At 39.7% G+C, this 12,164-nt stretch overlaps 1 protein-coding gene across 1 annotated transcript in view; it reads right to left on the bottom strand.

Annotated features, from left to right (window-relative positions):
- The window catches only part of LOC124550841, a 382,565-nt gene that overhangs the window by 135,870 nt on the left and 234,531 nt on the right, over positions 1-12,164 (bottom strand). The window contains exon 18 of the mRNA XM_047125569.1: positions 363-493. Within this exon, the coding sequence (XP_046981525.1) occupies positions 363-493 (131 nt within the window). The remainder of the gene's footprint in view (positions 1-362; positions 494-12,164) is intronic.

Here is a 12,164-nt window from a genome sequence, read left to right as displayed (position 1 = left end):
TACTCAACTAGCAAACTCATAAAATAATAAATAATATTGCATTCATATTGAAAAATCCACTATAAAACACTATACGGTGGACCAAGTAAGCTGATAAACAATGTATGTGTTTTGCAAGCTGCTAGGATTTACTAGTGATGGGTCTGAAGTACATGGTAATGGATGGGTCAATGAGGTGGGTTGTACAATAGGGCAGTTCCACAGATAGGAACCTGAGTGTAGGCTCAGTGGTGTGTGAATGTCATAAGAATTGACTAGGATGTTACAGAGATTGATGCATTCGAGGCCAGGTGATGAGGAGGTTCTTCTGAGTTTTTCTGAAAGTGGGAACTGTATTAATCAGATATGCAAAATTACAATACCTTGAGATTCAGCCACACACAGTGTATTGCATATTGCACGTCCTCTGCTAGATGCTGGCTCTCTACATACAGTTCATCAGGAGATGTGCACAATACAGCATCCACAGTGTTGGGAGAGGATGATATTTTGCCTGTAACACCAATGAGCAGACATATTCAGCTGCAATAACCCAGTTTATAAGTAATTCTCTTTGCTTAACCAGCAGCCACATTAATTTTCTCTAAATATTTATTCATTTTAATATATACAATGTCAAATAAAAATGGGAAATAATCTATGATAACAGGTAAAGGCCCTGAGTTCGAGTTTTGGTCTGGCATGCAGTTTTTACCTGGCAGGAAGTTTCAATCAATCATAATGTTTAGTGTGGTTTTAGTTGCCTCAGATTCCAATCGTGTATGTGAGTTGCATTTGCTTGAGTGTGTGTGTGTATGTATGTGTGTCTATTGTTGACAAAGGCCATTGGCCGAAAGCTTTAAGTGTGAAAATCTTTTTGTTGTGCCTATCTGCGACTAAGCATTTTTGCTATATGGTGAGTAGCAACTTTCCTTCTCAGAATATTGTTATAATGTTTACAGAGCTGGATCTGATTTTTATAATTTGACACATTGCTTTAGTGTAATATGAAAGTCAGAAATGAATATTAGCACTCGCAGAGATGGGAGATAAGTGTCCAGTTACCAGTCTTTCAGAACTTCTAAGCAATTCTTTTCCATGAGTTCATCTTATGTGATAATGGTGATTATTGTAGTTTTAGTGTGATTTATCCAGAACCATAAGGGAGTCTGCAGAAACTGTAATGTTGCTGATGGCACAACTAAGGGCCCAAACACAATGACAACATACACAGCCACAAGAATACTGGAACAGGCCTACAACTGGCTCACAGCTAATAATTTAACCCTTACACTTATAAAAACTCATATTTATCAAGTCCAAATAAACAAAAATGGCTCACAGTATGAAAAGGAGGTATCAATGCATATACACTGACAAACTGTGGGAAATGATTCCTGAGAGGAAGAGGAGCAGAAAAGATTATATGGACATATGGCTGGAAATATGTTCCACAGCAGGTACACCCACTTGAAGGTGGAGATCTTGACAGTGCAGACTTCAAGGTAACACATTCACTAAGCAGGAATGTTCCGTCTGTACTAGTGTTTCAGCTGCAAACTCAAGAGGGCAGTGATCTGGAGCACCATCATGTAGTAGCTTTGTACCACCAAAGGCATGTCTTCCAGCAGCAGAGGCACAATCACCCACAGGAACTGCAGGTATGCCTCATCTGTGAGGCTTTCTGCGAGCATGACTGCTACCGTGAGCTGATCATCAATAATATCTGTCCACATGCTGAAACTGAACAGGTGTTGATGGTTCACTGCCTCCATACACCTAAGACACAAGTACAGGCAGAATATTACTATTTGCCTGGTGTGTTCTCAAGTGTGCTTTCAATCACTGAAACCTACATTATCAAAGATCTTATGGGTGTACCTCCTTTGGAATGCCTTTCTAGAAATGTGCCCATGATAGCTTTTCTGATCCTTATCTCCTCAGGGATTGGTTCCTGCAGTTTGCATCCATTCTGCAAAACCACCCTTTGTAGTGACAATTCTGGGTATCAAAATGAAACTGGTAAATTGTGTGCTCCTGTTTTTTGGTAACATGATACACTTATTATATTATATTGTCAGATAATAAAGCTTCTTGCAGAATGACATATTTTAGACCTATATTTATAATTCAGATATTATTAATACTTGAAATACATACATGCAACTGTTTTCATTCAAATTACATATTTCAAAACTATCGTGCAAATTTTGTGTATTTGTGTTACTGTACATTATTATTACTAGTACTATTATTATTATTATTATTATTATCAGTATTGGTATTGATTTGAAAGTTCCTGACAAATTAAAACTGTGCACTGGATCAGGACTCAAAACCCACCTTCACTTGTAGATTGTCTCCTACTCACACTTGATTTCCGGTCCAGTACATTGTTTTAATCTGTCATAAAGTTTCAAATCAGAGCACATTCTTCAGTGGAGAGAAAATTCATTCCAGAAACAATCCCTCAGACTGTGGCTAAGCCATGTTTCTGTGGTATTCTTTACCCCTGGATTGCTAATCCCTTAAGGTATGCAGAAGTTCTGTCATGACTTGTGCCTGGATAGCTCAAAGGTGCCAGGCTCAAGTTCCCATCCAGTACATAGTTTTAATCTTCCAGGAAGTTTCAAATTACAGCACACACTGCTGCAGAGGGAAAAAATCATTCCTGATATTGATTATTGACACAATCTGAAATAGTAAATCAAAAATAAGTTGTACATGAAATATGTATTACATGTTTTTGTCTGTGATGTGACTGATAACTATACATTTGGAGTCAGTTGTTGTGGTCTTGCCAGGAAGAAATGAGATTGTGTCAGACCTGTTTTTGATGTACTAGTATTGTGTAGAGCATGATGTTATGGTGTTCTACTCTGGAACTTGTTTTAACTGGATGTGGTAATCATAGAGGACTACTAACAAAAATATGTAAAAGAATACAAAACAGCCTGTAAGATTTCATTTAACAAATTTCTATTGAAAAGTTGAAATCCTCAAATCTGTTTTGGAAGCAGGATCTTACCACTGGTTAAACTGTGCCAACAACAAAATTGACCGAGTCAACAATGAACAGAAGCTAGGTAATTTCAGTTTCTTTCAATCACAGTTTCAAACTATGAGCAGTGCTAACTTCAATCTTTTATTTCTCCACAAAGTAAGTATTCATGCTAAGTCATGCAAAATATTGTTATAATTTTGATAATTTCAATATAATACTAATAAGAGAAATGTTAGAGTATCCAGATTTATAATAGACTGAGATGGAACCAGTGCACGGACTAGTTAACCAAAAGGCTGAATTCTGCCTGTTTTGCACCCAGAAATCTCTCTCATTGTGTTGACCTGCAGAAAACATAGCTAGCATAGTTTCACTCAGTTCTGTCTTGTGGTACAACCTTCTGCAGAATTAAAGGTAATGTCAAAAAAGGATTAATTCCACACAACTGTGCAATAAGAATATTATATAACATTGATTACCACACATCTTGCAGAAGATACTTCAGGGAACTAAGGATTCTTACATTTGTATGTCAGTACACGTTGTGAATTGTGGTTTATTAGTATCATAACACTCATAATGTAAATACAAAACAATAGAAAATCCAGGATGTAATGTAACAATATTAGAGAAGGAAAGTTGCTGCTCACCATATAGTGGAGATGCTAAGTCATGATAGGCACAGTAAACAGATTCACACAATTATAGCTGTTAGCCAATAATGCCTTTGCCAGCAATAGACACACATACACACACGCGCGCGCGCGCGCACACACACACACACACACACACACACACACACACACACACACACACACACACACACACTCATGCAAATGCAACTTGCACACACATCTGCAGTCTCAGACAGATGAAACCACACTGCGAGCAGCAGCACCAGTGCATGATGGGAGTGACGACTGGGTGGGGTTAAGGAGGAGGCGGAATGGGGAGGGATAGATTGGTGGGGGTGAGGGGGTTGTGAACAGTGAAGTGCTGCAGTTTAGATGGTGGGCAGGAGAGAAGGGGGGGAGGGGAGGAGGTGGGGCTAAGTAGTGGAAAGGAGAGAAATAAAAAGTCATTAAAAGACTGGGTGTGGTGGTGAAATGACGGCTGTGTAATGCTGGATTTGGAATAGGAAGGGGGCTGGATGGGAGTGGACAGTGACTAATGAAGATTAAGGCCAGGAGGGATACGGGAATGTAGGATATATTGCAGGGAAAGTTCCCACCTCCGCAATTCAAAAAAGCTGGTGTTGGTGTGAAGGATCCATGGGGCACAGGCTGTGAAGTAGTCACTGAGATGAGGGATACCATATTTGGCAGCGTGTTCAGCAGCAGGGTGGTCCACTTGTTTTTTAGCCACAGTTTGCCGATGGCCATTCATGTGGACAGACAGCTTGTTGGTTGTCATGGCTGCATAGAATGCAGCACAGTGGTTAAGCTTAGCTTGAAAATCACATGACTGGTTTCACAGCTAGGCCTGCCTTTGATGGGACAGGTGATGTTAGTGACCGGACTGCAGTAGGTGGTGGTAGGAGGCTGTATGGGACAGGTCTTGCATCTAGGTCTATTACAGGGGTATGAGCCATGAAGTAAGGGATAGGGAGCAGGGGTTGTGTAAGGATGGACGAGTATATTGTGTAGGTTCGGTGGACGGTGGAATACCAGTGTAGGAGAGGTGGGAAGGATAGTGGGCAGGAAATTTTTCATTTCAGGGCATGACGAGAGGTAGTCAAAACACTGGCGGAGAATCTAATTCAGTTGGACAGCGGAATACCAGTGTAGGAGAGGTGGGAAGGATAGTGGGCAGGAAATTTTTCATTCCAGGGCATGACGAGAGGTAATTACCATTACCTGGCGGAGAATGTAATTCAGTTGCTTCAGTAACAGATGGTACTGAGTTACGAGGGGAATGCTCCTCTGTGGCTGGACTGTGGGACTTTGGGAGGTGGTGGGAGACGGGAAAGATCAAGCACGGGAGATTTGTTTTTGTACAAGGTTGGGAGGATAATTACGGTCAGTGAAGGCTTCAGTGAGACCCTCGGTATATTTTGAGAGGGACTGCTCATCACTGCAGATACGATGACCACGGGTGGCTAGGCTGTATGGAAGGGACTTCTTGGTGTGGAATGGGTGGCAGCTGTCGAAGTGGGGGTATTGCTGGTGGTTAGTAGGTTTGATATGGGCAGAGGTACTGATGTAGCCTTCTCTGAGGTGGAGGTCAACATCTAGGAAGGTAGCTTGTTGGGTTGAGTAGGACAAGGTGAAGCAAATGGGGGAGAAGTTCTTGAGGTTCTGGAGGAATGTGAATAGGGTTTCCTTACCTCAATCCAGACAGCAAAGATGTTATCAATGAATCTGAACCAAATGAGGGGTTTAGGATTCTGGGTTTTTAGGAAGGACCCCTCTAGATGGCCCATGAATAGGTTGGCATAGGATGGTGCCATGCGGGTGCCCATAGCCATACCCTGGATTTGTTTGTAGGTAATGGCTGTCAGTCAGGGTCAGAACAGAGTTGTGTGTAGTTGCGACTGCATTAGTTTGGAGCTAAGTGGATTTGAACTTGGGCAAACTATTGGTGCTCATATGGTGGTTGCTTCTGTAACCAAGGCAGCCAAAGTGTTAAGCGTTTTGAGAGGTTTCAAGAGGCACCATATCAAAGATTTACATCACATACGAGGAAAGCAGAATAGCACCACCCTTCCCTGTTCCAGTCGCGTATGGTTCGCGGGAAGAACGACTGTCTGAAAGCCTCCGTACGCGCTCTAATCTCTCTAATTTTACATTCGTGATCTCCTCGGGAGGTGTAAGTAGGGGGAAGCAATATATTCGATACCTCATCCAGAAACGCACCCTCTTGAAACCTGGCGAGCAAGCTACACCGCGATGCAGAGCGCCTCTCTTGCAGAGTCTGCCACTTGAGTTTATTAAACATCTCCGTAACGCTATCACGGTTACCAAATAACCCTGTGACGAAACGCGCCGCTCTTCTTTGGATTTTCTCTATCTCCTCCGTCAGACCGATCTGGTACGGATCCCACACTGATGAGCAATACTCAAGTATAGGTCGAACGAGTGTTTTGTAAGCCACCTCCTTTGTTGATGGACTACATTTTCTAAGCACTCTCCCAATGAATCTCAACCTGGTACCCGCCTTACCAACAATTAATTTTATTTGATCATTCCACTTCAAATCGTTCCGCACGCATACTCCCAGATATTTTACAGAAGTAACTGCTACCAGTGTTTGTTCCGCTATCATATAATCATACAATAAAGGATCCTTCTTTCTATGTATTCGCAATACAGTTGCTTCAGAACTGAATGTTGCACTCCGGAACCCAGTAAGTACTGAGACAACATGATGGTAACTACATAAGCAGGGAATTCCAAAATGAACTGGTGTTTCAGAACCACTGATAAATGGAGCAAGTGCCCATAACAGGAAAACACAGAGACAAAGTCATAAAAATTAGATTATGGAGCAATGGAAGGATGTCATATGGTTGGATGAGTCTTTTTTCACACTGTTTCCACCTTCTGGCCGATTTTATGCCTAAAGAGTGAAATATGGCAAGGGTTTGGTGATGATTTGGGCAGTCATATTGTGGTATTTCATGGTTCTGTGGCTGCTCTGCGAAGATGGGTTACTGCCAATAATTACACAACCATTCTGGCTCATCAGGTCCATCCCATGGTACTATGTCTGTTCCCTAATGGTGATACTGTTTTCCAAGATGATAGATCCCCTGTTCATACAGCTCACATCATCTGGGACTGGTCTTGTGAGCCGAGAATGAATTTTTTCATCTCCCCTCGCCACCACAGTCACCAGATCTCAATGTTATTGAGCCTTTGTGGTCTACTTTAGAGAGAAGGGTTTGTGATCACTATCCACTTCCATCGTTGTTACCATAACTTGGTGTTACTTTGCAGGAAGAATGTTATAAGAATCCACTGAAAATCATACAGGACCTGTATTTATCCATTCTGAGATGACTGGAAGCTGTTTAGAATCCCAATGGCCTTCCTACCCCATATCAAGCATGGTAATGTGTTATGCTTGGTTTCCACATTTTGTCCATGCCCTCTACATATTCTGAAAACCACTGTGATGATGATGATGATGATTTTGGTTTTCAGGGTGCTCAATGGCATGGCCTTCAGCACCCATACAAATTCCCAATTTTTTCACTTTCCAATCTCCCCAGTTCTTGAATGACAATGAAATGATGAGGACTACATAAACACCTAGTTCCCACGTAGAGAAAATCCCCAACCCGGCTGGTAAACCACTGTGAAGTGCATGGCAAAAGGTACCAGTATAGTAAAACATCTTTCGGTTTCCTACAGTCTGATCGTTTATGGAATGAGAAAAGAGCGGCTACTTCATTGTCTCTGTATGTACCATAATTAGTCTACAGCCCCTACAGGAATGATCTGTGTGAGGCTGAAGAATATCTCCATATTCTTCATTTAATACTGCTTCCTGGAAGTTGGCACTCAGGGAACAATATGCATTTATTTCCAAGTGTCTGCCAATTATAGTTATTCAGAATTCTGTGTCCCCCTTCTTTATATATGTTCAGTATCTCCTGTTAGTCCTATATGGTATGGATCCCACACACTTGAGCAATGTTCTACGACAGGACACAAAAGTGGTTTGTAAGCACTCTCGTTTTGTGTGCTGACTCTACTTCTGCAGCATCCTGCCAATGACCTGAAGTCTGCCACCTGTTTTACCTATGACTGAGCTTAACTGAGCAATCTATTTCATATCCCTATAAACAGTTACACGCCGCTATTGGAAAGAGCTGGCAGACTCCGAATGTGACACATTGATATTATAATCATGGGATACTACTTTCTGCATTTTGTGAAGGGCACAGTTTCACATTTCCGAACATTCCTGTAAATAAGAAGGGCAAAAGAATGGACAGACCCATATCCTTAACATCAGTATGCTAATTCTTGAACATATTATTTATAAGTTTTAATGCAATAAATTTCGTTGAGATAGAAAACTTTTTGTCCACAAATCAGCACATGTTTAGAATGCATCACTCTTGCAAAACTCAGCTTGCCCTTTTCTCACACAATATCTTGCAAATTATGAATGAAGGGCAAAAGGCAGCTTCCATATTCCTACATTTCCAGAAAGTGTTTGACATGGTGCACTGCTGCAAACTGTTAACAAATATGTGAGTGGCTTGAAGGCTTCTGAAGTAATAGAACTTTATGGTGAGTGTGCATGAGGGACTAGGGTATCATCAGGAATGCTCAGGCAAATGTGATAAGAGTGTTCTTATTCTCTATGTAATTGAATGATCTGAGGGACAGGGTAGGCAACAATGTGTGACAGTTTGCTGATGACACTGTAGTATACAGCAAAGTATCATCATTGAGTAACTGTAAATGAACACAGGACAACTTATGCAGAATTTCTGTTCAGTGTAATGAATGGCAGCTTGCTTTATGTGTAGAAAAATGTAAGTTAATGCAGAAGATTATGAAAACCAATCCCATAATGTTTGAATATAGTACTAGTGGTGTTCTGCTTTACACAGTCACATTGATTAAATATTTAGTTGTAGCACTGCAAAGCAACATGAAATGGAGATAGCACATAAGAATGGTGGTAGGGAAGGCAGCTGGTCTACTTCAGTGGACTGGGAGTGTTTCAGGAAAGTGTAGCTCATCTGCAAAGGCATTCGATTACAGAATGCTATTGTGACCCATTCTTGAGTACTGCTCAAGTGTTATGAACCCCACAAGGTCATCAAAACAATTCAGAAGGCTGCTGTTAGACTTGTTACCAGTAGGTTTCATCAACACACAAGTCTCATGCAAGTGCTTTGTCAACTCAAATGAGAATCCAAGGAGGGAAGATGTTCTTTTCATGCAACACTATTGAGAAAAAATTACAGAACAGGCATCTGGAGCTGACTGCAGAATGATTCTAATACAGTCGATGTACATTTTGCATAAGGGTCACAAAGGCACAATAAGGGAAATTAGGGCTTGTATGGAGGCATATAGATAATGATTTTTCCCTGACTCCATTTATGAGTGGAATAGGTAAGGAAATAATTAGTAGTAGTATATGGCACCCATAATTATACATCACATAGCAGTTTGCGGACATGTATGTCGATGTAGCTGTAGAATCAGCCCAGAACATTTCAAAGTCTCCCAACAGAATTTTCTTAATTTGCTGACACCCTTCTACATACCTAGTAGGAGTAATGTTTCAGTAAGAAAGAGTGTGACTTTTCTAATTAGTTTGTAATTAATCTTGTCTCCTTTAACTCTTTCTTCTATTTTGCCAGATGAAAAAATTTCTGATTCCAAAAACTCAGAGTTTTACATGATTGATTGTGCATTCTTGTCACTGATGCTGTATGGTGAGTAGAAAAGTTTATGCCTGTCTTCAATTGTAGATTTGTTTTTATAACAATTTTTCTTTTTTAGTCTACATATATGTAGGATGAACTGAACTCCACAAACAGAATTTTGTAGATTGTAGAGGGATATTTTCCGAGTACACTGGTGCAAGGAACCTATGGTATCTAGTGGCTGATTACAGAGTAATTGCATTTGATTTGATTTCTTATCACCATTTATCTCTGTATCTGTATTGTGCTCAAGATATCTGCACATCACTAAAAACATTGGTGGTACGGGCTGTATGCCTTGCTTGGAAACAAACTTATTCCATTCACTCACGGTACTTACCATTGACAACAGCAAAGCCCATTTTGTGATTTAAATAATAAGACTCTGCACTTGTTACATTTTTAATGCATGTTTTGAGAATTTGTTCCCATTAGCATGTGCAAACATTTACATTGGTATTTATGTAAAGTCTATGTGTGTGGTGTTCTGCCTCTTTTGGCCTGCATTTGCCTTTTTGTGGTTTTACTGTACTTGGAAAATCAGAAAATATAAATCTTGTGACCTTTTTTTATGTTCTTATGTTATAAAATATTTTTTCCTCTGTGTACATACAGGTACTGTACCTCCTTTGTTGTTCCCACTTTACTCTTTGCCATCAAACTTGCACTCAGCACTGCTCAGTTCTATCTTGTGTTTGTTTTTCTGGCACAGTTAGTCTCATGTGAACACAGCATACAGATAGGGTTACTGGTGAAAAGTTGGCAGACATGCACCTCATGTACAGGTTCACTGAATGCAATAGAAGAGCAGCACCACAATGCTATGCAGAGCAGTTTCAGTAGTGACGGCAACCACATCCAAATATATTTGTATCTGTATATAGGCTCTAATGAGAAACTGGTGTCTTCTATGTTGTACATTTTGTTGGTTGCACTTTACAGGCTTTACAGCTGTAATTTTTTAAAAAATGTACACAACATTTTCCCAACTAAGCTGTACTTATTTACACTTCATCTTCATTCCACAACCAGTTTTCACTTTTACACTGAAAGGTGGAAGGAGAATCTATACAAGGGAGTTGAACTTGAAGGCAATATTACAGAAATGGAAGAGGGTGTAGATGAAAATTGGATGGGAGATATGATACTGTGACAAGAATTTGACAGAGCTCTGAAGGAGCTAAATTGAAACAAGTAGATGACATTCCATCATAACTAGTGATAGCCTTGGGAGGGCCAGCCATGACAAAACTCTTCCACCTGGTGCACATGATATATGAGACAGGAAAAATACCCTCAGACTTCAAGAAGATTGTAGTAATTGCAATTCCAAAGAAAGCAATTGCTGGCAGATGTGAAAATTACTGAACCATCATTTAATAAGGCATGGTTGGAATATACTAACCTGTATTCTTTACAGACAAATGGTAGAACTGGTAGAACCAACCTGGGGGGAAGATCAGTTTGGATTTTTTATGGCTTCAGACAAAGAAATGGAAAAGATTGTGACAAATCAGCAAGAAAATTTGCAGATAAGTCACAAATACTATGGAAAAAGCAGCACATTACCAGGTAATGACAAAAGAAAAAATACTTCCAAAACAGTCAGAATAATGAGTCAGAATATCCAATGCCTCAGAAACAAAGTACTAGATCTAGAAGTAGCTTTAAATAATCTTGCCGATGTCTCTTGTATTTGTTTATCTGAACACTGGTGCAAGGCTAGTGAATTAAGTCTCATAAATATAAGCAAGTTTAATTTAGCAACACATTATTGCCGAAGTGTTTTTAAAAATGGTGGGGTATGCATTTACTCTAGAGTAGGACTGCAGTTCAAAGTGAAAACAGAATTGGACCATCTAAATATAGAAAAACATTTTGAATCATGTGCCATAGAGTTAAAAACTGAGGAGAAGAGTGAAAAACTAGTTGTCATTACAGTATATAGATCTCCACTGGGTGACAAAAACATATTCTTCAAAAAAATACAAGCAGCATTAAACACCTTTTATAGTAATGAAGTGAAATTATTTTTATGTGGAGATTTTAATATTAACCTGTTAATTGAAAGTGATGAAAAAAGACAGCTTTTGAGTATACTCAGCAGCTTCCACATGAAACCACTCTTTACAGATGCCACCAGAATAACAGTACTGTCATCTTCTCTTATAGACAATATTTTCTCAAATATGGAGAATGGTATCACTGAGCCACTAAACGTAAACTTAGGTCTTTCGGATCACAATACACTATTAACATACATAAATTACTCCATCCCCAAGGCAGTAAATTATAAGTGGGGATACAAAAGGCACTTCTATACAGAAAAAGTAAATAGTTTCATCCAGTTGTTAGCTAATGAAACCTGGGAAGATGTCTTTGCACAAACAACAACCGAGGAATCTTTCAATGCTTTTTCTAGTACATTCATGTCCCTATTTGAGATGTGTTTCCCAAAAAAGCTCACAAAGATCAATGTCATGCCTAGGAACACAAGCCAGTGGATAACACCTGCTATTAGAGTATCTAGTCAAACACTAAAACATATCAGTCAACTCAAAAAAGATAACAAAGATGAACACTTCACAGATTATGTAAAGACATACAAGAAAATTTACAGGAAGGTGATCAAAAAAGCCAAGACAATGCACAATGACAGTGTAATTGCTGGGTCAGCAAACAAATCAAAAGCTATATGGAATGTAGTAAAAAAAGAAATAGGCACAAGCAAAAATATTAGAAATCCAGAGGACTTTGTTTTAAAAGATGATCAAGGTGTGCTAG

This window comes from Schistocerca americana, chromosome 9 (genome assembly GCF_021461395.2).
Source record: "Schistocerca americana isolate TAMUIC-IGC-003095 chromosome 9, iqSchAmer2.1, whole genome shotgun sequence".
Classification (NCBI taxonomy): Eukaryota; Metazoa; Arthropoda; class Insecta; order Orthoptera; family Acrididae; genus Schistocerca; species Schistocerca americana.
The sequence above is the reverse complement of the archived record's forward strand: the minus strand, read 5'-3'. Positions and strand labels throughout refer to the sequence as shown.